Source organism: Miscanthus floridulus, chromosome 6 (assembly GCF_019320115.1).
Source record: "Miscanthus floridulus cultivar M001 chromosome 6, ASM1932011v1, whole genome shotgun sequence".
Classification (NCBI taxonomy): Eukaryota; Viridiplantae; Streptophyta; class Magnoliopsida; order Poales; family Poaceae; genus Miscanthus; species Miscanthus floridulus.
In genome coordinates, this window is record NC_089585.1 from 106,506,098 (window position 1) to 106,533,381 (window position 27,284).

General features: G+C 47.4%; 3 protein-coding genes, 1 long non-coding RNA gene and 1 other non-coding gene across 5 annotated transcripts; 3 read left to right on the forward strand and 2 right to left on the reverse strand.

Annotated features, from left to right (window-relative positions):
- The first annotated feature begins 10,986 nt into the window (after positions 1-10,986).
- Positions 10,987-12,073, forward strand: LOC136458943 (late embryogenesis abundant protein At1g64065-like). Its single transcript, XM_066458843.1, has one exon. It carries the CDS (start codon positions 11,093-11,095, stop codon positions 11,852-11,854), a length of 762 nt encoding a protein of 253 aa, XP_066314940.1. The 5' UTR covers positions 10,987-11,092; the 3' UTR covers positions 11,855-12,073.
- Positions 12,074-16,265: 4,192 nt separating this feature from the next.
- Positions 16,266-17,692, reverse strand: LOC136458944 (RING-H2 finger protein ATL67-like). The gene has a single exon (XM_066458844.1). The coding sequence runs from the start codon at positions 17,213-17,215 to the stop codon at positions 16,613-16,615; it is 603 nt and encodes a 200-aa protein (XP_066314941.1). The 5' UTR covers positions 17,216-17,692; the 3' UTR covers positions 16,266-16,612.
- An 891-nt stretch (positions 17,693-18,583) lies between these two features.
- On the reverse strand, positions 18,584-18,655 carry TRNAD-GUC (transfer RNA aspartic acid (anticodon GUC)). Its single transcript has one exon. It is a non-coding gene; the product is annotated as a tRNA-Asp (tRNA).
- Positions 18,656-18,964: 309 nt separating this feature from the next.
- Positions 18,965-22,417, forward strand: LOC136461453 (uncharacterized). Its single transcript, XR_010760332.1, has 3 exons — positions 18,965-18,974; positions 22,067-22,150; positions 22,342-22,417. It is a non-coding gene; the product is annotated as an uncharacterized lncRNA (long non-coding RNA).
- A 464-nt stretch (positions 22,418-22,881) lies between these two features.
- On the forward strand, positions 22,882-27,167 carry LOC136460976 (uncharacterized). Its single transcript, XM_066460476.1, has 2 exons — positions 22,882-24,019; positions 24,331-27,167. Exons 1-2 carry the CDS (start codon positions 22,882-22,884, stop codon positions 27,165-27,167), a joined length of 3,975 nt encoding a protein of 1,324 aa, XP_066316573.1.
- Positions 27,168-27,284: the final 117 nt, after the last annotated feature.

The following is a 27,284-nucleotide window of genomic DNA, read 5'->3' on the forward strand; positions in this document are numbered from 1 at the left end:
AACCACTTAATTAACCAATAACATCTAGTTACCAATTTAGATTTAGCATATCCCATACCATCCAGATAACCATCATTGTTCTATAATAATTACTACGATGCCGTAGCTCGAGTCAAGTGCTCACTATCTAGGAGCGATGGTGATTCGAATCGATTCCTAACCAGCTAGTGATTTATTCCTCACACAAACCATACTCACTGATCAAGTGAGCTACAGATCACCAATGACACTTTCCAAGTAGCCGCGGGATAACAGTCATGGACCACACTACCCAGGGACTGCCCGACAGCCAGGACGCACCTTGGGCTCACTCTTCGCGTCCCCGTCATACCCCCTTCAGCACCAGTCTGCCAATCCGAGTTTATCCCAGCTCGAATAGTGTCACTAGCTTCGTGGTCGAAAGGTACTTTATTCGGCCAGCTAAATGTGAGGCATGCGTTCAACATGACAAGAGGGATGAGCAACGATCAGTCCTTAATCGACACAGACGGAAACTAATAGCACCCCAGAACCCTGTCTGGTTGCCTCTAACTTTTTTCGTCTGGTCTCCAATTATCTATCACACATGGTTAATTCTAGGATATCATTCTTTCCATAGCTAAATTCTTCTAGTAACCACCTATAATGTAGGTGACCGGATATCACCGATCGCTACCGGTCTAAGCAAGGCTAACCAGTTATTCGATCCTGACCTAACAGGGTAACAAGGTAATAAGGTAGGCAAGGATAGTAATAAATGCATCAACGGTTTCAATCAACTCCTATAACTTAATGCAACAATATATAAACTCATATATATAGAAAGAATTGCTTTTATAAAGTAGGAGACTTAGAATGCTCCGAGGCTTGCCTCGTTCGAACGAACTAGGTTGATGATCCATGTACTCGGGCAAGTCCTCTCCTGGCTCCTCTTCCTCTGGCACCTCCTATGCCTAGACTTCTTGTGGATCTGTCCCGGTCTGCTCTTCCTGAACTACTGCTAGCAACTCCTCCTGCGGTCCTGTATGATGCAGATGTATGAGTGCTAATGCATAGGTGCATCGAAGAGATGACATGTAATGATCATGATGCAGGAAATGTAGATGAACATGTTTAACTTTATTGGACATAGTAGAAGTAAAGCCCTTCTACAAGGTAGTCAATATCATCCAAGAACATGTACTACCATACTACTACTACAACCACTATACTAACATGCCAAGTCACCACAGCAATCTAAGATGCTTCAAAGATACACCAAATCAAACATTATTAACTAATCATGCATTAAAGAAGATTTGTTTATTTCATTTTAAACTAGGGCTACAACAGCAACATATATTTTTGGTGCTCATAAAAATCTGAGAAAATTACAGTAGCATAGTACTACTCTAAGTAGACTACCATAAAATTTTCATGGCATTTGGATAAGTAAAATAGCCTACACAAAAATGACAAGCTATGGCATAATTATGAGCATGAAAATACTTTGTACTATGAAAAGTGTCAAACAACAGATTTGGTATTTTTCCTATGTTTACACAGTAAACAATCACTGTATAAAAATTATCATACACAGGTTTTATACAATTTTTGCCCTCTATTAAAATAACAAAAATCATCAATTAAAAGCACTTGAACTACACCTCAATATTTCTCTACAGAACATGCATGGCATATATTTTTCACAGAAAGTACATCTCCAGAATAGATCAACCAAATTGGAATCATATTTTTCTGATACATATAGGATTTACTAAACATTTTACAAGATATTAGCAATATCAAGAATTAAATAAAGCTCTACATTAAAGTATCTCAAAAATGACATGCAATATTTTTATTATGTAGATCTAGTGACAAGGAACACAACAAAATTTGTTTCATCAATTTTGGAGCAAGATAACTCGAGATATACATTTTACAAGCTTTTTAATCCATTTTTGAAATCATTTTAGAAATCCTTTTCTATAAAACCGGATCTAAAATGCTACGGGCACCCAGCTCCGTGTACCTAGATCTGGACCCAGTCGCTGCAACTGGGCCCCGAGAGCCGACCAGGTCCCATCTGTTAGACACACGAAAGCAGGGGAAGAGGCTTCGTCGACCGGAGCTCACCGGCGGCGAGCCTTCCGGTGGTGCCACCGGCACCAACGGACTCCTCTTCGCAGCGCGAGCTCAGCAAGCTAGAAAAGGGCAGTGCAGATAGGCGCTAACCACCATGGTGAGCTACGCCGACGAGTGGTGGAGCTACATGGCGGCCTCACCGCCATTCATGGCCGTGGCAAGCCTAGGCTAGGGGCACATACGTCGTGTGGTGCCAAAGAGAAGCCAAAGCGCTAGAGCAAAAGGGGAAAAGAGGAGGCGGAGCGGGTCGCCTGCACAGGCACGAGCTCCGGCGAGCTCGGCCATGGCGGTGCGGAGAAGAAGATCGGCCACCACAGCCTCTCACCTCGACTACGGCAGCCGCACGCTTGCGCAAACGAAGGAGCTTGACGAGGCGGAGCTGTTGGCTAGAGGAATCGAAGAAAGAGGTGTGGGTGGAGGGGCACGTCGCTGGCGGAGCAGCGACGGTGCTCGGTGGTGAGAGCTCCCGCGAAACTTTGAAATGGAGAGGAAGGAGGAGGAGAGAGGATGGAGTGTGGAGTGGGTGGCGTGCGCGCGGTCGGACAGCCATGAAGCAGCGCGGCCGGTTAGAACGACGCAGGCCGGTGGTGCCACGCGGCGTGCTCATCGGCGCATGGCCACCACGCGGCGTGCGCGCTCTGGCGCCGATCAGGCGTGGGAGCAGCGAACGGGCGAGGCGCGGCGCGGAGGCAGGCCGGGACGGCCTGCGTGGCTGGGCCGAAAGGGAGGTGGCAGCCCAATAAGGTAAAAATGTGATTTTTTTCAAACTATTTTATATTCCTATTTCATTCAAATGAATTTTTGAACTTTTTCAAAATAGTTTCAAACTTTCACCCAATAAGGTTAAAATGTGATTTTTTTTCAAATTATTTTCTATTCCTATTTTCTACAACTTTGCTTTTATGACCAAAGTCAAATTCCAAATAGATTTTGAATTACAAAATTAAAAACAATATTAACTCAAAACCTAAATTTTGAAGAATTATTTTTAAAAGCAAAATTTGGCAAAAAATTTAAATATAAATTTTGCTCCAAATTGTATCCTAAATATTTATAAGCTATCTTAGTGATCAAACCAAGAAATCATTTCACCCAAACATGAGCATGGCATTTCAATGATGAAGTTCAATTTAATTTCAGCTCCACATGAAATGACACTTCCTTTCTTTAGAATGGAATGCATAGATGCTGCTTATGCATAATGAAATGATGATTATGCTCATGAGATGGAATGTTAATGCATGCTTAACATCGAGGTGTTACAAAAGTCGACGAGCATGGCTTCCTATTTGATGTCGAGGGTGGCACTGATCCTCAGCGCCCGGTCGTCGGGGCAGGTGGGGTCGACCGGGATGAGTTTGACGGCCTCCACAGGCTCGAAAGTCCCGGCGTGATGCTTGAAGTCGGGCACCTCGCTACCGAGTTGGTTGAGGTTGATGATGAGGGTCTCGGCCTCTGCGATAGCCTCGGTGTACTCGATGCACTCGACGTCACAGTCGTATGCATGCTCGTATGTGGACTCGATAGTGATGACGCCGTTGGGGCCCAGCATCTTGAGCTTGAGGTACGTGTAGTTGGGGACCGCCATGAACTTGGCATAGCACGGCCGCCCCAGAATGGCACGGTAAGTTCCCTTGAATCCAACCACCTCGAAGGTGAGGACCTCCTTACGGTAGTTGGAGGGAGTACCGAAGCAGACGGGCAGGTCGATGCGCTCGAGGGGCCACGTGCGTTTCCCCGACACAATGCCGTGGAAAGGCGCGGTGCCACCCTGGAGCTGTGACTGGTCGAGCTCTAGGAGCTCTAGGGTGTTGGCATAGAGGATGTTGAGGCCGCTGCCTCCGTCCATCAATACCTTAGTGAGCCGGGTGTTGCCGATGATGGGGTCGACGACAAGTGGGTACTGCCCGGGGTTCGGGACATAATCGGGATGGTCGTCCCGGTCAAAGGTGATTGCCTCCCGAGACCAGTTGAGGTACCAGGGAGCGGCCACCTTCACCGAGAAGACCTCCTAGTGCTCCCTCTTCCATTGGTGTGCCGTGAGGCACGCTGAAGGCCCGCCGAAGATCATGAAGGCATTGTGTACTTCGGGGAATCCATCATCCTTATCATCGTCCTTGTCGCCGGTGCCCTTCTTCTTGGCATCATCGTCGGGGAGCCTGAGCTTGGCGTAGTAACGCCGGAGCATGGTGCACTCTTCGAGGGCATGCTTCACCGGGCCCTGGTGGTAAGGGCAGGGTTTCTTGAGCATGTCGTCAAAGAGCCCGAGGCCTCTGGGGCCTCGGTGATGTTTGCGCTCTACGGCCGCGACTAGGCTGGCCTCGAGGACTTCCTGCTTCCCCTGGTGACCCTTTTTCTTTTTCTTGGGGAGGTGGGGAGCCAAGGTCCTAGGGGCCTTGTCCCTCCACTTCCCCTTGGCGTCGTCGTCGGGGAAGATGGCCCCAATGGCCTCTTCGCCCGAGGCGAAGTTGGTGGCGATGTCGAGGAGTGCAGTCGTCGAGGTTGGTACGTTCCGACCCAATTCTTGGACCAGGTCTCGGTAGGTGGTGCTGGAAAGGAAAGCCTAGACGATTTTCGAGTCACCAACGCTTGGCAACTCAGTGCATTTCTTAGAGAAGCGCCGGATGAAGTCTCGGAGAGACTCGTCTGGGCTCTGGCGACAACTTTTGAGGTCCTAGGAGTTCCTAGGGCACACGTATGTGCCCTGAAAGTTCCCAACGAAGACCCTTACTAAGTCGCGCCAGTCGTGGATCTGTGAGGGAGGGAGATGTTCAAGCCAGGCTCGCGTCGAGTCTGATAGGAACAAAGGGAGGTTGTGGATGATGAGCAGGTCATGGTCCGCGCCACCTAGCTAACAAGCCAGGCGGTAATCGGCCAACCAAAGTTCAGAATTAGTCTCACCGCTGTACTTTGTGAGGTTGTCCGATTGCCGAAACTGGGTCGGGAAATGAGCAACGTGGATAGCTCTGCTAAAAACTCGAGGGCCAGGTGGCTCAGGGGAAGGACTGCGGTCTTCCCCGTTATCGTAGCAGCCACCACGATGCGAATGGTAACCCCGAGCAGGCCCCTCATTGTCGTGTCGCCATCGCCTGCTGACCACTTCGTGGTCGCCCTGTGCCTCGCGTTGGTTGCCGAGGCAGTCGTGTAGCAAGGGGACCCTGTTGATCATCAGTGCACGAGCGGGTTCGGGACGAGCCAAGGCCTCCCTGTCCTACTGAGGCAATGCCATGGGAAGGTCCGAGGTGCCTCCACACAGTTAGGAGGCGGAACTCTCGGCCTGCTGCACCGTGGCGGTCTCAAGGAGATCCCGGAGCTCACCGCGGACCCGTCGTGCCTCCGTAGTAGAGGGCTCGGGCATCGTTCGGACTAGCATTGCCGTAGTCGCGATGTTCTGGCTAGCGCGATTGAAGATTGGGGGTTGTTCACCCCCTTCGTCGTCGTTGATGCAGTGGTGGACATCGTGGGCCCTCCGCTGGGCTCCTCCGCCATCACCGTGACCCTGCTGCTCCTGCTCGAGAGTGTCTCAGAGCTGCTGCAGAAGGAGTCGATCTTGCTCGACCTTGGCCTAAAGCTCACAGAGTTGCTCTAGGTCCGGGCGTCGAAGTTGTCTGAGGGCAAGGCTCTCATTCCGCGCTGCCGGTGGGACAACGCGTGAGGGTGTGGCATCGCCCGCTCCCTAGCGAAGCGGGGTATGGTTGCCTACTCCCTCATCCTCATCGTCTATGCTCAGCATCCCGAGTCCGACGTGGAAGCACTCACAAGTGGGATCGTAAGTGCCTTCATCGTTAGAGTCAGAGTAGCCGAAGCAGTAGTCGCTCGTGGCCAGGAAGCAACGCATGGCTTTAGGGTCACGAAGTCCAGAGAAGTCCACTCTAACCCATGGCTCGTCCTCCTTTGAGGAGTCAGCGTGGGCGTGAGTCGAAGTCATGGTGTCGAAGTCGAGGGCAAAGCGTTGGTGGTGTCCTAAGGGCTCTGCATGAGCAGAAGCGTAGGCGGAAGCATAGGTGGCGGCGGCATTTCTCAACCCGAAGGGATATGGGGATGGTGCCATCGCCGGGCTTTGCTCCGCCGAAGTCGACTCCTCAGGATGTGGCGGGGCAGAGCTTGATGACAGGGCGTTGTCGTGCGCCACTAGCGTCTTTCCCTTGTCCAAGCTCAAGCTAGACAGGTCCTTAATAGGGACCTTGTGCCAACAGCTGGGCGTGGGATACCGGTGGAGGGTGGCGTGTCACCCTGAGTTCGCGTGGTGTCGGGGTGGCCCCGCTCGCGTCGTGCCTGGCGAGCGCGACGAGAGCGATCGCCTAGGCACCGCCTACGCCTAGGCTACGAGCGCGTGACGTCGTCATCGGTCGGTGGGGCTCGAGGTGTGAGAAGTACCATATCGTACTCACATCCTAGAGACATAAACTCTAGGCTCCCGAACCAGATCACCGTATTGAGACACAATGGTCGTACGGGATCTGCCATCCGGAACTTATTAGGGAGATGAAGCTGACACACAGAGCCCCTACCTAGCACGCCAACTGTCGGTGTTTTGGACCGGCGGGCCCTCAACCAACAAGTAAAAATATACTGCGTGCCCCTAATCCTGGATGGTGATGCAAAGAGACACAAGGTTTATACTGGTTCGGGCAATAGGTGCCCTACGTCTAGTCTGAGAGATCGATCTTGTATTCCTTGCACCGAAATACTCGTAGTAGGGGGTTACAAGCAAGGCGAGAGAGGGAGTTAGTCCCAGGTCTCTGCGTGGAGCGGCGTGGATTGCTTGAGATGTTGATCTCAGGTGGCGGAGAAGCGTGCGTGTTACAGAATGTCGAGTGTGTGTTCGTCTACCTCGTGAACTCGTGAGCCTCAACTAGTCATCCCTAGAAACGGCCTCGGTCTCTCCCTTTTATAGTTGAATGGGGGGGGGACAGGGGTGATATATGTGTTAGCTATGCGGCGTCGTGTGAACAGAGGCGGCATGTCCGAGCCCTGTAGCCCATTACTGTGGCGGCATGGTTGATGGAGTGGTCCTGCCCTTGAAGTGCTAGAGCAATGCGCCGGTCACATCCAATCTTGTGCAACGTGGGAGCTCCAGTGATAGCTTGATGTAGGGCCTGGCAAGCGATGTGCTGGTTGCTATGTGTTGACCGCGTGAAGAGCCGAGGCTCAGTTGGTGCCAAGGCTGAGCCGTCGTGGGGGGGCTTGGCGGACGCGAATCCCGAGGTTGCCGAGACCCTGAAGTAGACTACCGAGGCGTGGAGGGAGCAGTTGGTCTTGTACACTGATTCTGAGGCTATAGTAACTCGGACCTGACTCCGCACGCCGCGTTGTCCCTGGAGCAGGAGTTAGGTAGCACAGCGCAGTACAGGCACCGGTCATGGGCACAACACCGAGCATAGTGGCCGGTAACCCCCGTCCTGTCCTGTCCTGGATGGCATGGCATCGATGTGACTAGCGTCCAGTCGGCCACGCCGCTGTGTCGAGCCGTCGTTCGGCTGATATCGCGGGAGCAGTCGAACGCGCCGGTCGGACGTGATGTCTTGTCCGAGAAGTTGGTCGAGGTGGAGGCGACGGAGTTGTTTCGCCGAGCCGGCCTTGAGCGAGACGGAGAATCGGTTTCCCGGCCGAGGCCTTTCGCGCGAGGCCTCGAGCGAGACGGAAAATTGGTAGGCCGTTCGAGGCCTCTCGTGCGAGGCCTCTAGCGAGGCGGAGATTCGGTAGGCCGTCCGAGACCTTCCGTGCGAGGCCTCTAGCGAGGCAGAGAGTAGGTGGCTTCGGACATGGCCGGGGTTTGGCCAATAGTTGTCCCTTGGCTTTGACTTTGACGGGGTCTAAGTAATTTTTTCGATTGTTGCTTAGAGGACCCTTTCTCGTAGTACCCGACAATGCTTAAACTTGGTATAGCGAAATCCTATGACCGGATGGAATATTCACCGTGTATTTAGTTTTGAAGGAACATAGCCCATAGGAGATGGGATAGGATAGGATGCAGACGCAGAAGCTCCTAGTTTTCTTCTTCCCCTGATTCCCACACCATCCACGCCGGTAGGCTAAGGGGGTGTTTGGTTACTACAGGAAAATTTTAGTCCCTGTTCCATCGGATGTTTGGACACATGCATGAAGTATTAAATATAGACGAAAAAAATAACTAATTGCACAGATTATGGCTAATTTGCGAGACGAATTTTTTAAGCCTAATTAGTCCATAATTTAACAATGTGGTGCTAAATATGTGTTAATGGCGGATTAATTAGCCTTAATAAATTCATCTCGTAAATTAGTCTCCATCTATGTAATTAGTTTTATAATTAAATCATATTTAATTCTTCTAAATAGCATCCAAACGTCTAGTATAACATGGACTAAAATTTAGTCCAGGTAAACAAACACCCCCTAGCTCGCCACCGGAGCTCGCCAGCCTTGTCCACCATTGGCTGTCGTGCCATGTCTCCGTATTCGCTTTGGTGCCACTGTCTGCCGGTATTGGGTGAACCAGGGTCCCACAGCGTTGTAGCAAGGGTCAAGCACGAAAAGGAAGACCAGGACCAAGAAAATAATGTTGTGGGCCCTTGTTTTTCATTTTTAGCAAATGATGCTGAAAGCTATCGTAGAGAAGGAAAATTTGAATTTCCTACGTTTTCTTTCACTTGGTATAACAATTGGTTTAGTAACTGAATTTTACAAAAAAAAACTAACTATCAGAGCTGTTCTTATCCAACTTTCAGTTAGGGGGCCAAACTGGGCAAAAAAATATATGCTACTAGTGCCACATGACACCGGACGTGCTACACCGCCCACATACATGAGTCATGACGACGCGTGTCCTTTGGCCCCACCACAGGAGATGCCCAAGCAAGTAGTGCCATGTGATCGAACCGATGAGTCGAGTATGTAGAGAAAATGATTTTTTCGCTTCACAATCCAAATAATTCGTTTAGGAGTCAGTACATGAAGATTCCATTTCATTTCTTCAATTTGCTTTTCTCTTCTAAATTTATAGCTTTCATGCTAGCTTCATCAACATTCCCCACTAAATAAAAAGTCTGTTTGGTAGGCCGTCTAATTCTCAAGAAAGGATTAGTTGAAATCCCCTAATTGTTTCTGCATGGCCAACATACTTCTCCGGTCAACTCAACCGGCTCGATCCAAAAGCAAATGGAGCCGACCCCTCATTTGGGTCTTAACCTCTTAAAGCATCTCCATGAGATCCTTAAAACAGCTATCTAATTTGATTTTCTGGCAAAAAAGAAAAAGAAAATCTTCAATGATTTTGTATTCAAAGTCCTAGAAAATATAAGCATTTCATAAATCTCCACGTAAACTCAAATACACATTTGTTCTTTGCGCTTGCTATATGTTCGGGTGCCCCCTCCCCGTGGTTTTTGTCTCCCTCGGTCGGTCTTCCCTGTCTTGTGTCTGTTTTTCGAGTTGAAGGTTAGCTATTAGGCCATTTTCAATGTCATTTTATATTCCATCTTTCAAGACTCCCGTGTGTTGAAAACGGCGAACCCCAAATTTTATTCTTTGAGACTCATTACGATTCCATAAAACTTTTATGATTTCTCTCTTCATCTATAGTATGACATGCCAACTTATTCAATGGTCATAAAACTTTCATGAACCCCACTAAGACTAGCTTTAAAAACTATTGAATAAAGATTAGGGATGAAAACGGTACGAATATTTTCCGACCGTATTTAAGACTGAATCCGTTTAGAGGAGTTTAGATCTGTCAGTATCCAGGTCCGGATATTCAACATCCGATGCCGTATCCGTATCCGAATACTCAAATCTCATATTTATGATGTTGATATCTAATCGTATCCTATCCGACATAGCTGATACTATCCGTATTCGAATATGAATCCGAACATAAATATGAAAACAAATGTAATTTCGATGATATCCGTCCATATCCGATCCGTTTTCATCCCTAATAAAGATAAAGATAGAGTTTTCTATTCATTTCGTTTGCTCGACATAAAACTTTCATAAAACCCCACTAAGACAGACTGGCTTCAAAAACTATTGGAGCATGAAGCATTTGGAGACGCTGATGCTCCCTAGTCTCTACTGAGCCTGTTCGTTTGTTGGTTTCAGCCAGCCCAAACCAGCCAGCCAACAGTGTTTTCCTCTCACAATAAACCAGCACCAGCCAGCCCAAACCAGTCCAGAAATCAACCAGCGAACAGGCCAACTGAGAGCGTCAACCACTGTGCTACCTTGGGCGCTGTGCGTGGCCTATGAGTTGACAGAGGTCTGCTGACCCGTCGCCCGCCTAGCTGAAGCACCGAGATTATTTTATGGAGAAAAGATGTGCTTACGATTCGTGAAAAATACAGTAGTAGCTGATCACAGTTTCACGGAACAGCTAGTAGAATACCAAGTCAAGTGCTTTAGGTCAAAATTGATGACTCACTTGAATTGATTAGGCGCTTCTCACGGATCGCGACTCGCGATTACAGTTCTGTTGACGAGAACCCTCATGCCTTCTGCGACCAAATCCATTCCTACACCCTTCGTATCGCGAACATTACCTGACGTACTCCAAGCGATCTACGCCTGCCTGCAGGCTGCGGCGAGCCGCATAGCCGAACCTCCAGTAGTCCGGGCGATCTTGTAGAGAAACAAAGAGCCAGCCAGGCTCACTCTTTGTCACTCGCGTTTCAGAAGTGGCCATAAAAAGCTTCGAGTCAATTTGTGTCAGCGGAAGAAAATAGTAAATCTGCACGGCCCATTTATTGGTCCACTCCACAAGTCCAATCAGGGCAAGTCAAGCCGGCGTGTTTGTCCCGCTCCGTCGCGAAGAACACGTAAGCGATGCACGGCGGCCCGCCACGACGAGAAGTTTGTGTCTTGTGCGAAAAATCCGACGTATAAAGACCGCGCCATCCTGCGTCAAAATTCTCACATCCAAGTTTGAAGCAAAAAAAAGTTCTCACATCCAAGTCGGCCCAAATCATCCTCTGTGCTTCCATTCCAGTTCGCTAGCCTCCACCTCATGGCGACCGCGACCGCAGTTCCGTATAACGCCGCGGCGGCGGCGGCCGGGAAGGATGCTCCGACGAGGCCGCTCGCCATCGCGTCGCCGACCGTCCACCCGGCGGCGACCGAAGACGCCACCGGCACCGGGGACGAGGAGGCCGTCGCGACCACCAGGCGCTGGCGGTCGATGCAGTACCTCCGGAAGCGGCGGTGCGTGCTGTGGTGCTGCGGCTGCTGTGCCACCTCCGTGGTGCTCCTGGGCATCACCATCCTCGTGCTGGCGCTCACCGTGTTCAAGGTTCATGACCCCGTGCTCACCATGAACCGCGTCACGCTGGAGGGCGTGGACGGCGGCCTCGGCACGGCGGCGAACCCGGTGTCCGTGAACGCCACGCTCACCGCCGACATCTCCATCAAGAACCCCAACGTGGCCTCCTTCGCGTTCGACCGGAGCGAGACGGACTTCTACTACGGCGGGGAGACGGTGGGCGTGGCGTACGCGCCGCAGGGCGAGGTGGGCGCCGACCGCACCGTGAGCATGAACGTCACCCTCGACGTGCTCGCCGACCGCATCTCGCCCAACGTCAGCACCACGGCGCTCATCTTCGGCCAGGAGTACAACATCACCAGCTACACGGAGATCACCGGCAGGGTCGACGTGCTCGGCATCTACAAGAGGGACCTGGACATCAAGATGAACTGCACCATCATGCTGGAGGTGGGGGCCCTCAGCAGCGTGCAGAGCAAAGCCACTGACTGCGTTGCAAATGTCAGCTGATTCTGGTTAGCTGCTGGTCGTTAGTCACCTCCATGGATTCAATTATGTGTCGCTTTATTAGTTGTGCTTTTGCCTCTCCCCCTTTCATTATGTATACAAGATACAGATTGATGTAAAGCTACTTCTTCTTTGCTTTTCTTTTTGTCAGAGCTTAGTGACTGTCGTAACTCATATACGTCTATCCTGATGCTGTGAGGCTTATGGGTTTATTTATGCGCTTTTTTATGATTTTTTTTATGAGAAGGCTGCCTATAAGTTCAGGCCACAATCTATATGCTGCGGCTGCGAGTCTGACAGGACGAGAGCAAACCAACTAATCCGTGTCTTTGATATCGATCGGTACTTGGTAGGCTAACCACCATGCTTTCTCATAGTTCCTTTTCTGAGGTTAATGAATCTGCTTTCCCAGAAGCAATGACCTTGTTGATCTTTTCTTCGTTCAGATTCATAAAGGACAAATATCAAATGCAGATAACGTCATGTGGGACGGCATATGGGCCCCTTTAATGCCATAGTTGAAATGGGCCCAGAAGCCAACTGCTCCCTTAGTTGAAGTGGGCTAACGGCCGAATTTTGGTAAGGTCTAGTTTTTTTAAAAAACATTTCCCAGCAAATAATTCTCAACACAAGAAATCTTCTGGCAGATATTTAGAAATTCTGTTCCTCAAAAAAAAATAGAAATTCTGTTTTTTTTTGCGACACTTGTTAAAAACAGTCTTATGGAAGTGTCCATCAGTGATCTACAGTACTCGCAGAAAAACTAGTGGCATCGTCTGCAGTGAGAGTAAGCCGACAATCTCCCTTTCAAAAGAAAGGGGCACGCCTCTGTCATCTTCCCCTCCTCTTCAAATCCGTCCAAATCGTGCAGCTACAGATCTGTTCCATATGGTAGTATGGTACTCCGGTACCAGTATCATACAACCATGACACTGTACAGCCACCCTAGAAAAAGTGCTCTTGTGAGTATCCATGTGCGCTTGCCAGCTCCGTCCGTATCCGTCCCTGCTGCTTCGCGCCCGTTGGCTTATGCTTATAAGCCGTATTTTTTCAATTAACGAATAATATTTTTCTCTCACAACAAATCAGTCAATAGTATTTTCAACCATGGCTTCAGCCAAGCAAATAGGGCATCGGTCGAGTGCTGACATGATGACTGTACCTGATGGATAAAGACGCGTAGTAGTATTCCGGAGGTATAGCATGCCAGTCAATGGTCATGGATGCAGTACACCGTACGCCTGTACGCTCAGTCGCCTACATCCTCATGCTGCTCGCCACGCCATTTCTCCACCGTGATAATGGCAGCTTCCTCTTCTTCATCCACACTCTGCTCTAGTAGTGCTCTTCCATCCAGTGACTGGGTTTCTCCCAAGTTGTGCGAGCCACGGCAAGATGAGCACCGGCTGTATCAGTAGCAAATGTACAAAAGAGCTAGTAGCCATGCTGCGTGCTTCAGATTGGCCTTACCATTGTGTTTCTGGTAGTGCTACATCTAGATCTAGACTCGGGAGCACGTCTGGAATACGGGATTTTTGTTTTTTGTTTTTTGCCCGGACTCGCAGGAACGGAATTTATCTGCTAAAGTTACTATGTTCCGAACATGTCCCACGTCGCTGCATTGAGAAAATTTTGCGCCCATAGTGGTAGACCAAGAGATGAGTGCAATGTAATGACGCATGTAGTCATGTAGATCAAGTACATACAATTACATACTTCGAAGCACAAGCGTGCGACCCACCGTGTCGTCTTCTTCCTATGTTCGGTTCTTCAATGCCCCACAGCCTTAGAACCAAGGAGGAGGGGGCCTCAAGAGGCGGTCGGACCGGCGGTGGTGGCGGGTTGAGGGACGGCGAGTGAGGCGGCGGGGGGACAACCGGATGGTCGGAGTCGGTAGTAGCGACGAGATGCTCGAGCTCTCATTCTTCGGCTAGGGTTAGTGATGACGGGATAGAGCGACGGGGCGGGCGGTGGGCAGCGGGGAAGCCGCTGGTCAGGGGGGGGGGGGGGGGGGTTGAAGGGGAGTGCGCTGGTGTAGTTCAAGAAAGAAGAACAATCTCGCTCTTTCTAAAACGGGTGACCAGTCATGGCATAATACACTTCAAACATATAACCGAGATCAGTACATGGATTCGACTCAAGAATCTAGGGCACATTTGGTTGGTGGCGCAGTTTGCCACACCAAATCTTCGATAAATTGTGGTTGCCACAAAAAGTTTGACGAGTAAAAGCCACGATTGTGACAAAGTTTAGCAAGAAAATGAGTCCACGATGTGTGAGACAAGATGCTAAGAAAAGTGTGACACGTCATAGTTATGATAGTGAATCAAACAGTTACGAGAAAAACTATGACATGAATAACCTGTGGCATGGCAAATTGTGGTTAGGGACCAAAAGGCCCAGTCGGAACAGTTTATGCAAAGCATGGAAGCATGCGTGTGAGCTGTTTGATGGAAGCAGAAACGTGTCTACTAGAGGCCAAACGCCAGAATGCAAGAGCCGCCAGACAGCGCCCACAAGCGGACGGCAAATAAAGGCCATAATCTTGATGAAAAAGTAAACCAAACAGGAGAACTGGTTAACCCACAAGAATCAGAGAGGCAAGCCAAGAAAAGCTAAATTCAGAACTTCACGAGTATACGTATGTAGTACTATCAATTATCGACAGGTACCAATGTACGTAGGAGTACCATTGTACTAGAGAAATCCAGATTTTAGCTGCCAAGTTTCCAATAAAATCTTACTGTACCACACAAGCTGGAACAACAGTGAAAGCAACATCCTGGATCTGGAACAGGAGTAAAAGACAAATTCACAACCAGGAAGAAAGACAAAAGGGAGCAAAAGGCCTCACCGTCAAAACTTTGGAAGTGGCTAATCTAGGAAAATGGATGATAATTGCTAAAAAGTCGTCATGAGTAGTAAAGTTCTGTTTGCCTTTGCTGTTCTAGTTTCTGGGCCCTACATAAACACATCAGCCTTTTGAAAATCCTCAGTAAGTACGGCTATTTAAGTGGACCCAATTAGAGTACTCCCAAGCCTACAAGCAAGAAGCAACTTGAAACCGTACCGCTATGGGCTATGGCTATGTATTGAGGCCTTGATTAGTTTCCTGGCGCAGTTTCCAGACGTAAAGTCACGTGCTGTCACATTAGATATCATACGTAGAAGTTGTATGAGGTATTTGAATACTAATAAAAAACAAGTTACAAAATCCGTCGGTAAATCGTTATGACAAATTTATTAAGTCTAATTAATCTATTATTAGCACATTTGTTATTGTAGCACTTTATTATTAATCATGGATCAATTAGGCTTAAAAGATTTGTTTCGTAAAATAGTCGTAATATGTACAATTAATTATTTTTTAGTCTATATTTAATACTCTCTATATATATATATCAAATATTCGATAAGATACGACTGTAAATTTTTGGAGGAACTAAACGAGTCCTAACTAGCCAACAGATGTACAATATGCGACAAAGAAATGGTGCGGCGCAATTGAATGCGTACAAAAACAGATTGTTTCCTGACATTACTGCCTGCGAAGAAAAATCAACCACAACCCTAGTACTCCAGTAAGTAAACATCTAGTACTGCATAGTGAATTTGGTTTCAGTATGATAATAATAATGTGCTTGAAAAAACATCACTTTGGATCGTCACTGTGTGAACAAAACAAGTTCAATTCTCGATTAGGAACAAAATAACAGTCTGGATCAAATTTTTTCCATCAGTGCATGAACCTTAAATTCACGAATTTCATTTAGCATGAACATATGTAGAAATTGATTTTTAATCGCGATATTTATTCCGAGGCTCACAGAGTAACATCAATAACAAAATTATGACTCTGTAAAGGTAACTTATATGTTAAATTTAAATCAATCGAGACATCGAGTAATATGTATAGGACAGAGAAGTGGTGTTTGGTTGCCCCTCCGAAATTTTAGTCGTTGTCCCATCTAATGTTTAGACACATGCATGAAGTATTAAATATAAACTAATTACGAAACTAATTGCATAGTTTACGACTAATTTGCGAGACGAATCTTTTAAACCTAATTAGTCCATGATTTAACAATATGGTACTACAGTAACATATGCTAACGACGGATTAATGAGGCTTAAAAAATCATCTCGTGGAGTGCTGACGGATTATATAATTTCTTTTTTTTATCAGTATCCGAACACCCCTACCAACATACACACCTCCTAAATTGATCCGTACACCACCTAACATGTTCACATGCCAACGAAGATAGCAGACAAATCAACATTCGTTTAGCTCATGAGCATTGATGTTCCAAAGCTCACCAACCATCCGGAGCTAGAAATCTCCTGTACCCAGATAAATTTTTTTTGGGCTTAATTAGCTTGCGTAGTACATGACATACAAAATGCAGCTTTATGGGATTAGGTGGGTTGGGATTAAAAAATATACTACAGTTACGGATGCCGTTCGTTGACACTGGGACACCAATTCTCAGCAATCCATAGTTTCAATAGCAAAAGATACTCACAGAAACGGGCAATGTGTATTTACACTATCCCTTGCTCCACCTTTTACTTCTACGTTACAAAATCTAATCGAGGTAGTTGTGATTTCAATCCAAACAATTTTGTAGATATCCTAAAAGCAACCCCAGACTCAACTAGTGAAGCAACCCATAACTTCCTTTCCTCCAACGCAATAAAAAAAGTGAAAAAAAAGAAGAAGAGCACTGTGTTGCACCAGTCACCATGTGGCCGTGTCCATCACCTGCGGCGCCTCCGGTCGGCGGCGTACTGCGAGAGCGGGACGAGCTCGGAGAGCGGCGTGGCGAGCGGCGTGGCATTGGGCGTCGGGATGGGAGAGGACCTGCAGACGGGGCACGACGCGCTCCGGCGCAGCCAGGCGTCGAGGCAGGCGACGTGGAAGCCGTGCCTGCACTCGGGCATCACGCGCAGCATCTCGCCGTCCCTGTACTCGCTGAGGCAGATGGAGCACATGGCGTCGGCGTCGGCGGCGGCCCTGCTGCTGGAGAAGGCGACCTTGGGGTAGGACGCGATGGCGGCGGCGTCGAGCCCGACGGGGGAGCAGGCCGCCGCGGCGGAGGCGGAGGAGTAGGCGGCGTCGTCGTCGGGGGACTCGGACCCTTCCGCGACGAAGAGCACGCGCGGGACGGTGATGGAGAGGTGGCCGGAGCTGGACGCCGTGGTGACCGCTTCCCCGGCCCAGTAGTCCCCGCTGCCGCCGCCGCCACTGCCGAAGCAGAAGTAGAAAGCCAGCAGGAGGGAGGCGAGCAGGACGAGGAAGCCGAGCGCGATGGCGATGGAGTAGCCGAGGCCCAGGCTGGAGAGCGAGGAGAGGAGGGACATCGCGGTGGTCTTGCCGGCGGCGGCGGCGGCGGAGGTGGCGAGTCCCTAGTGGCGAGGGCGCGGCGGAATGGCATTGGCGGAGCGCGCGCACGGTGGTGGTGGCTGGTGGATGCCTTGCCCTGGATCACTGGGTGCCGCGTGGGTGGGGGAGTAAATGTTGGAGGTGGCGTGGTGAAGTGGTGATATTTTGCTTTCCTTCCTCAACTCTCATCTCGCCTTGTCGCGGGGTTCAGAATTCAGATCTGGCGGGGTGGGTGCGCGGCTCGAGCGGCTGCATTTATTGCCGGGGAGCAGGGACGGCGAGGAGTAATGGCGGGGACGGGGATGCTCTCTGTTCGTTCGTGCTCCGCAGCCTTGGCAGCTTGGCTGGCTCGAGCTGCGCTGGGAGTTGGGAGATGGGGAAGGAGAACGACGAGTGGCCGCGTGGGGGTGTGGCCGTGTGGGACGAAAACTTCTGCTGGGGGCCTGGCCGCCGGGTCATCCGTCTGACCTCTAGCTCCAAAGGCGCACTGCTGCTGAGCTTCAGTGGCCACTGGCCAGCGGCGGCAATGTCAATTTTTGGAGGATTTCCTGTCGTGTCGTCGTCCGATCAACTGATGGTGTTGCATAACCTTGTCGCTGGGTTTTTCGTGACTTTTTTTTTTTCGTTCGGCTTACCTATATTCGGTTTGTTCAGTTTTTTTTAGTCAAAATAGTATTTTTCTCTCACACCAATTCAGTCAGAACAATATTTTTCAACCAGTTTCAGCCAAAATTCAGCAAACGAACGAGACTTTAGAGGGTGTTCGGGGCTGGTGGCTGGCTGGCCAGCCCACTCATGGAGCCTACTCCCGTCGTGGCATCGGACTGCATAAATGCTACTATTATTACTTTCAACCTTGAAAAAACGATGACTTATAATGTCTTGCCAAAAGTTCACGCCTTATCATCGAATGTTATGCATCAAATATTAAATATAGACTAAAAAAATAACTAATTATATAGATTACAACTACTTTGCAAAACGAATATTTTAAACCTAATTAGGCCACGATTTGATAATAAAATGCTACAGTAACACATGTCTTAATGACAAATGAATTAGACTTAATAAATTCATCTCACGATTTAATGATAAATTATATAATTTATTTTTTTATTAGTATCCAAACACTCCATACACCACCGCTAAAACTTTACTCAACTAAACGAGGCCTAAGTCACAGCCAAATCTGTGTCCTTTGTGAGTTGCTATCCCGTCAGTACAGCGCGTAACTGCGCTGGTTCACCCCATGTCATGCTTGGATATGGAAGACGTAAGCTTTCTGGAAGAGAGGAAACAAAAAGATAAAGAGTGACCGTAAACAGTGCAACCAAAAATAGAGCAAACGCCGTTGCCGGGGATCGAACCCGGGTCACCCGCGTGACAGGCGGGAATACTCACCACTATACTACAACGACATCGTTGCCACAAGGCAAATTGTAACGCTCTTATTACGTAACGCTGATTAGCGGATATCCACGTTGCTCTCGCCCGAGCATCCGCACATCCCAAGTTCCCAACAGCATATTGCCCTACTCTTGTATCTCTCGCTTTGCGTCTATCGTTCTATCAAATCAACCATTCAACCCCCCGCAAGCTTCACCTTGCCCGCTCCAGCCGAGTCTGCCGCATGTCCACCGGAGTTCCCGCTGCCGCGGTGTCCTCACGAAGGAAGCCCAAACAGGCTGGAACACGGAGTAGCTCCAGTTTTTCACGGCGACCTGCGAGGCTGTGACTGTGAGTTAATCTTTCATTTGCTCTCGCCCGTGCCAACTCGTTCTTTTTTCTGAGTCTCGGTGATGCACGTCACCTGTTTCCTGAATTCAGTAGTAATGCTTAGCTAGGGGTGTTTGATTCGAGCTACTAAATTTTTAGTAGCTACTAAATGATTTAGTCATTTTTAGTAACTACAGAATTACTCAAGAGGATTAAAGTTCTTTTAGTAGCTTTTAGTCATAACGTTTAGTTAGAAAGTTACTAAAATAACTAAAAACTACTAAATTTAGTACCTGCTAGAAACATGCCCTTAGTGATGCTCGTTTGCTCAAAATTCCATTGTTCGGGAGCTAGACCGTTCAGGTCAACAAGAGGTTGCCCATTTGCCCTCATACTGCAGAGTAAGGCAGTCGTATGGACACGGCTCAAAAGGCATGGAGTCTAACGGCTGTTCCGATGGTTTCTATGGTTGATAAGTTAGCAGAAACTGATTTGCTGTAAGAGAAAAATAATGTTCTATAATTGATAAGTTTAAACGAAGCCCTTTCGACTCCATGCCTATAGTAGCGTAGGCACAGCTACGAGGAACATATTAAATTTTAGCAATTGAAAACATAATATAGCCCGGAAATTTCGAGCGGACAGTGCTTTGAGCATATATTAGAAATATGAGGCCGCGCCGTCTAGGCGGCCTCCCAAGGTGTCCACGTAACGTCCATTTGAGTGGAACGTTCGATAGGAAATTGACGGTCATCCAGCTCACAGTTTGGTGGGTAAGTAAAAGAGTTGGGATAAAAATTGCATGTCCTTACATGCATAGGAAAGTTACTGCCACAGGAGAAATTTACAGTTTGGTGGGTAAGTAAAAGAGTTGGGATAAAAATTGCATGTCCTTACATGCATAGGAAAGTTACTGCCACAGGAGAAATTTACAATGCATGCGTTATTCCAAGCATGGACTGTGCCAAAGCAGGACAGACCCCTCCATCATCCATCTCCTTGCTCAGATTGACGGTCATCCAGCTCACAGGTTGGTGCATTGAATAAAGTGGGTAAGTAAAAGAGTTAAGATAAAAATTGTATGTCCTTACATGCATAGGAAAGTTACTACCACAAGAGAAATTTACAATGCATGCGTTATTCCAAGCATGGACTGTGCCAGAGCAGGACAGACCCCTCTCCATCATCCATCTCCTTGCTCAGCGCGCGGTGATCTGCTTTTGCTTCCTGCACAGGTTAGAAGCCAGAGTAAATTAGAGAGAGAGGACTGCTAAAACTGTTCATGAGCTTAATTTACATCGTTTATTTTTTAATAGCAAAAGGCATGGTAGTTTATAGCGGTTAAATTTCAGTAACAAAAGGCACGGTACATATTTGCCACAGTCGTCCATTTGAGTGAGGCCTTTAGTAAAAAATTTCATTGTCCACCTGAATTACCCTCATGTACCAATGAGTAAATGAACAGAAAATAGGTAAACGAACAGAGAGGCAAACTTGGATAGATTTTGCAGGAGCCATATATTGTGTCCTCCCATGCATGCGTGTGTGCAGTGAATGAGGTCGGTGGTCCTGTTGCTCTTCCATGCATGCATATCAGGTGGGGCATGCAGTGAAGTGGGGGAGTGTATTATACTCTTTGGTGCATTGAATGAAGTAGGTAGGGGGTCCAATGAAATGCTGCAAGGTAAAAATTGCCCCATCTTCTATGCATGATGTTACCATGAAGAGTTACATCACCGTTTTACATGGAGGAACTTGCTGCCCTCTAGTTTTACATGCAAGGGCGCAGCTCCACATGAGGCCAAAGCAGGAGTCTCTTAACCTGACAAAAAAAGTACTGCTACACAGAAATTTAATCGCATGTTAGAACATTATAGTTAGCTGTAGATGATCTTATCGCCCAGATTTGCCATGAGCATGTGTGCAATAGGTACCTAATAGTGCATGTTTTACAAATTTTATTTTGGTAGGCTAACATCTCTTTTACACCATGCATGTCAGCGGTCCTTATCAGTGCATTGCCAACACCTCCCAACGAACCTGCATGGCCACCACTCCCAAACGTGGGACAATGTGTTGCTTTGGTTGGGCCCCACTAGCATCGATGGGCTACTCCTGCCTTGTGGTGGCAGATATGCCCGTGCCTCCTCTCCCGCTCTTGCCTATATAAGGATGTGTCATGCTAGCCATTCCTTCACCACCCTCCTCCCATTGTTTGCAAGTGGCCTTGTCATATCTCATATAGTTCATCCCTGTAGTACCTCGCGGTGTTGCTTCTCCCATTTATTACGTTAAAACCACCAGCACAAGTGCACTGCAGTGCCATTTGTCAGGCAGTACTAATGGAGTGACAATGACATATTGCATACGAAGCCCTGCATAGTAGGTTTGTGCTCCGAACCGGACCTAATGAAAGATATTGTAAAATAGGTGCTTCCTTATGGATGGCCTCGAGAGGCTCGAGGAAGGTTTGCATTTGGGCTAAAATAGGTGCTTCCTTATGGATGCCTTGAGAGGCTCGAGGAAGGTTTGCATTTGGGCTAACTTGGTTAACATGTGCATATGATCCTAGCAGCGATTTCGTGCACTTACATCTGTGATTCTAACTTGTTCGGGAGAAAGGGTTACATTTGACCTAACTTGCTTAACATGTGCATATGAACCTAACAGTCTACATTTGAGCTAACTTGATTGCGAGGAAGGCCTACGTTTGGGCTAACTTGGTTAACGTGTGGGTATGAACCTAACAGTTCACGTTTACTCTAACTTAGTTAGGAGGAAGGCCTACCTTTGCGCTAACTTGTTTAACATGTGCCCATAAACCTAACAGTTTACCTTTGAACTAACTTGATTAGGAGTAAGGTTTGCATGTGATATGACATAGCAGTTCATATGTGAGCTAACTTATTTAGGAGCAACAATTTCATTTGAGCTACCTTGGTTGGCATGCCAATACGAACCTATCAGACACACCTTTGTGCGCTCACACTGTTTCCCTTCCTGTTTCTTCCTTTTCCTTTCGTTCACATCTCTCCTTCCGTCTACTAACTTTTCCTTTGTCCTCTTGGTCATCATTTCTCTACATGATTTTTTTAGCTTCCAAACGTGTACAGGACCGCATTGATGGCACATGGAAGGTGCTTCCTCTAGCCGTCCAAGGAAGAGGGTGCGGGGGAACGGTGCAGCTTCACTCCAAGGTGTCACTATATACTCCTCTTTTTATCGTTTGGTATACCTGTGTGATGCCCATGGACGCGTATTTTTACCTATTATAAGGATGGTGTTTTGTCTTCTTTTTAGCGTTTACCATTCCCTCTTCGATTATGTTGTTCCCATATCTAATTAGGCACTCATCCCGTGTCTTCCCTTTATTGCTTTTGGCCTGTAGCTGTAGCTATAGGTGAGGGTACAGTACGTGAGAGGCAACAACGTCGGAAATCCAAAAGGCAGCTAAAGAAACAAGGTTGGTTGTGTACCTTCTCGTTTGTATGGGGGGGTGCGCGCGCGTGTTGCTTTCCCTTTGTTAACATGCAGATTTTGATTTCAATCGCAGGAAATTGTGGTGAGGCTCACGAAAAAACAGGTGATACTATGTCCTGCCTAATGACGCTCGCTTCCATCAGAAAATGGATTCGTGAGCCCGTCTAAAGACGTGCCTTTTGTAGATTGCCTTTCCACCGAAACTTCATATTACGGGCCTCCAGCACACCAGTGTCAACATTGTGGTGCACAGTTTTGGTACCAAGAACGTGTTAAAAGGTCATATCCAGGTGACGCAGGCGCTAATCGATTCCACCTTTGCTGTAAGGGAGGGAAGGTCAGTTTGCCGTTTCAAAAAGACCCTCCTCCCTTCCTAGATGGCCTGCTGAATCCAAATGGTGGTGCTCTTTCCAAATATTTTATTAAATCTATTCGTTCCTATAATTCTATGTTTGCATTCACATCCCTTGGTGCTAAGATTGACACAGCTGTGAACAAGGGGCCTGGTCCATACGTTTTTAAGATCAATGGACAGGTGCACCACAGAATCGGATCTTTGCTGCCGGATGAGGGTGCAGCCCCAGTTTATGCACAGCTCTATATTTTTGACACTGAAAACGAAGTTCAAAATCGAATATCGATTTTTGATAAGCATAAGGAATCTGACGATGGTAATCAGGTTGACAAACAGATAGTTGAGGGATTAGTACGAACATTTGATGAATCAAATGAGCTGGTTAAATCATTTAGGGCAGCTAGGGACCTACTGGTGCAGAGTCGTTGCCAACCTTTACGCCTTAGGCTTCTACACGATAGGTCCAAGAACATGCCCCAGTATAGTGCACCGGCAGGGTCCGAGATAGCTGGTTTGATAGTCGGGGACTTCTCTGAGGAAAAGAAGAGTCCAGATATAATCATTCAGGAGAGGGGTGGTGGCCTTAAACGGATTAGTAACCTACATGCCAACTATATGTCCTTACAATACCCGATTTTGTTCCCTTATGGAGACCAAGGTTTCAAAATAGGAATTAAGTACAATAGGTCAGCAACCTTGAAGGTTGGAGTTAGAGGTGACGTCACAATGCTTGAGTACTATGCTTACAGGTTACAACAACGCAGATGCGAGGCAACCACATTGATACGTGGTGACCGATTATTCCAGCAATATATTGTTGATGCTTTCGCATCCGTAGAGGAGAATAGGCTTAGATTTATAGTTGCAAATAATAAAAACCTAAGATCCGAGGTGTACAAGGGGCTCCAGGATGCGCTTCGCAAGGGTGATGTTGATGGTAATGCCATTGGTAAGAAGGTTATTTTGCCTGCTAGCTTTACAGGGAGCAAACGGTATATGGTTCAGAATTATCAAGATGCAATGGCTATTTGCCGATCATATGGACCCCCAGATATGTTTATTACTTTCACGTGTAATCCAAAGTGGCAAGAAATAGCTGATGCCCTTACATTTGTTCCAGGGCAAAGACCTGATGCTAGACCTGATATAGTTAGTCGAGTTTTTAAGCTAAAGGTGGACGAGCTTGTTTCTGGGTTGAAGAAAGGGACTTATTTTGGGAAGGCCCGTGCAGGTATGGAAGCAATTCTCACCCCCTTGCATTTGTTGCTTATTTGGGCACAACAAATTCACCAGAGTTAGCCGTTGGGTACCTTGTTCATCTATGTTTCGCCCCATGTATTATAATAATGTGCAATTGAATGGCTTATTTGGCTACCTGCCAACTTTCTAATACAGGTAGTGTTTTTTTTGTTTCAGTACTCTATACCATTGAGTTTCAAAAGCGTGGACTGCCCCACGTTCATATTCTGGTTTGGCTTGAAGGTAACACTAAAGACCCTCGCCCTTCTTTTATTGACTCAATAATATGTGCTGAGATACCAGATAAATCATCTGACCCACTAGGCTATAGTCTTGTCGATGAATTCATGATGCATGGCCCTTGTGGTCAGCTGAACCAGAATTGCCCGTGCATGCAAAATAACAAGTGCTCAAAGTTCTTTCCAAAGGGCAATGAGGTAAACACGATTGTTGGTGAGGATGGCTTTGTGCAGTACATGCGACATCCTGACACTGGGCACTTTGTTGAGCGATATGGTGTTAAGCTTGATAACAAATGGGTTGTCCCGTACAACATGACATTGTTAAAAAGATTTAGAGCACACATAAATATTGAGTGGTGCAATAAAACACATCTTATCAAGTATCTATTTAAATATATTACAAAAGGCCCGGACCGTGCTAGGGCCGTCATTGAAACGTGTGCATCGGACGGTGCTGGGACCAGTTCACAGGTTGAGGTCGGTAGTAGCAGCCTTGGTGCCCAGCCAGTAGATTCCCAGAGGCAGGCTGAGGATGTCGATGAGGTCCGTGAGTACATTGATTGTCGGTATCTATCTTCCCACGAAGCTACCTGGCGCCTGTTTGAATTTGATATTCACTATAGAACCCCTGCAGTGGAGAGGCTGGCTGTGCATCTCCCTTTCATGAATAACGTTGTGTACCCAGCTAGCCAATCCTTGTCTGATATTGTAGATAACCATCGTTACATGCAGACAACACTGACCGAATGGTTTTCTGCTAATAGGAAGTTCCCAAGCGCTCGAGAACTAACTTATATAGAATTCCCAACAAAGTGGGTTTGGAATAAGAAGTACAAGGAATGGCGCCCGCGCAAGGGGCCCACAAAAATTGGTAGGGCTATCTATATTAATCCGAGCTGTGGTGAGCTTTATTACCTCCGTATGCTCCTCAACGTTGCCAAGGGTGCTACTTCGTATGAAGACCTTCGAACTATTGGTGGTGTTGTATGTCCAACGTTTAAGGATGCGTGCCAGGCTATGGGTCTTCTTGGCGATGATAGTGAGTGGCATGAGGCCCTTAGGGAAGCAGCTATGTGGGGATCATCTGCTCAGATGCGGCAGCTACTTGTTACTATTGTGCTTTTTTGCTCTGTTTGTGACGCATCCTCCCTCTTCCATGACTTCTACCAATTTTTTACTGACGATATACTTTATAACATCAGAAAGATGGTGCAGAGGCCTTCCTATAAAGTTCCAGAGGACCATCTTAAAAATTATGTTTTGCTTGAACTCGATAGCTTGTTTGTGAAAAATGGTGGTTTAATGAAGGACTATGGTTTGCCGGAGCCTGACCGAAGCATACGTAACAAAATTAAGAACAGGTTGCTAGCTGATGAACTGGCCTATGATTGCGAGGACCTCATGCGTGCCCATGCCACCCTCGTTAGCCAGTTGACTGTTGAACAGAAAAATGTCTATGAGGTTGTCACACGGTCCGTCTATGATAAATTAGGACAATGTTTTTTTGTGTATGGATGTGGTGGCACTGGCAAGACATTCCTTTGGAATGCAATTATTTCACGCCTGCGATCCGAGAACCTTATCGTCCTTGCTGTGGCCTCATCTGGAGTTGCTTCCCTATTACTACCTGGCGGTCGTACTGCACATTCTCGGTTTAAAATTCCTATAGTCATTGATGAGTCTTCCATGTGTAGTATTAGCAGGGGAACTTTTCTTGCCGATTTAATAGTTCATAGTTCATTAATCATTTGGGATGAGGCACCTATGACCCACCGACATTGCTTTGAATCTTTAGACCGTAGTATGCGTGACATTCTTGGGGAGGCAGACCCTTCATGTTTTAATAGGTTGTTTGGTGGGAAGACCGTGGTGCTTGGTGGAGATTTCCGCCAAGTACTCCCTGTGGTCGAGGGTGGCAGCAGATTAGACACCATTGATGCATCTATAACTAATTCTTATCTGTGGAATCATATTAAGATTTTGAGGCTAACAATCAATATGCGCTTACTTGGGATGACCCGCAATGGCTTGCCCACTGATCAGGTGAAAGCATTTAATGATTGGGTGTTGAGTATTGGGGATGGCACTGCTACGGGTAGTACTCATAGTGATGATGGAGACTCTGAGTTGGTTGAGATACCTCATGACATCTTAGTTCCAAAACTTGGCTCCCCTATTGATAATATCATAAGATCTACCTATCCCAACTTAGAAACATCCTTCTCAGACCCAGACTACCTAAGGGAACGGGCTATCATTGCTCCAAAAAATGACACCATTGATGAGATTAATACCCGCGTGCTTTCTTTGATTCCAGGACATGAAAAAGTATACCTCAGTTCTGATTCATTGGTTGAAACCTCGAAGGACAATGGTAACTCAGACATACTTTACCCCGTTGAGTTTCTAAACTCACTACAGATCAAAGGCATCCCTTCTCATAAACTCATTCTTAAGGTTGGTTCACCTGTAATGTTGTTGCGTAATTTAAACCAAAGTGCTGGACTATGCAATGGTACACGACTTATAGTAACACAGTTAGGAGACCGTGTATTGGAGGCTCAGATAATAACTGGATCTAACATTGGCGACAAAGTTCTCCTTCCTCGAATTGCCTTGCACGTGTCAAGCACGAAATGGCCATTTGTTCTTAGCAGACGCCAATTTCCAGTAAGATTGTGCTATGCAATGACTATAAATAAGAGCCGAGGACAAACTTTGCATAATGTTGGCTTATACTTGCCCCGGCCAGTTTTTTCTCATGGCCAGTTGTATGTTGCTATATCACGTGTTACTTCAAGAGATGGTCTAAGTGTTTTGATTGACGACGGTACAGATCTGGTCTCCAACCTCACTGATAACATTGTTTACAAAGAGGTGCTTCGGGCCCTCTGGTAAGTGTTTCTTGGGTTATATAGCCTTTGCCTGCATCTTTCCAGCCTATGGTCTCCTAACTTACCTACTTTATGGTGCTATGTTTAACACACTTCCTTTTCTTCTGTTGATGCCCCAACA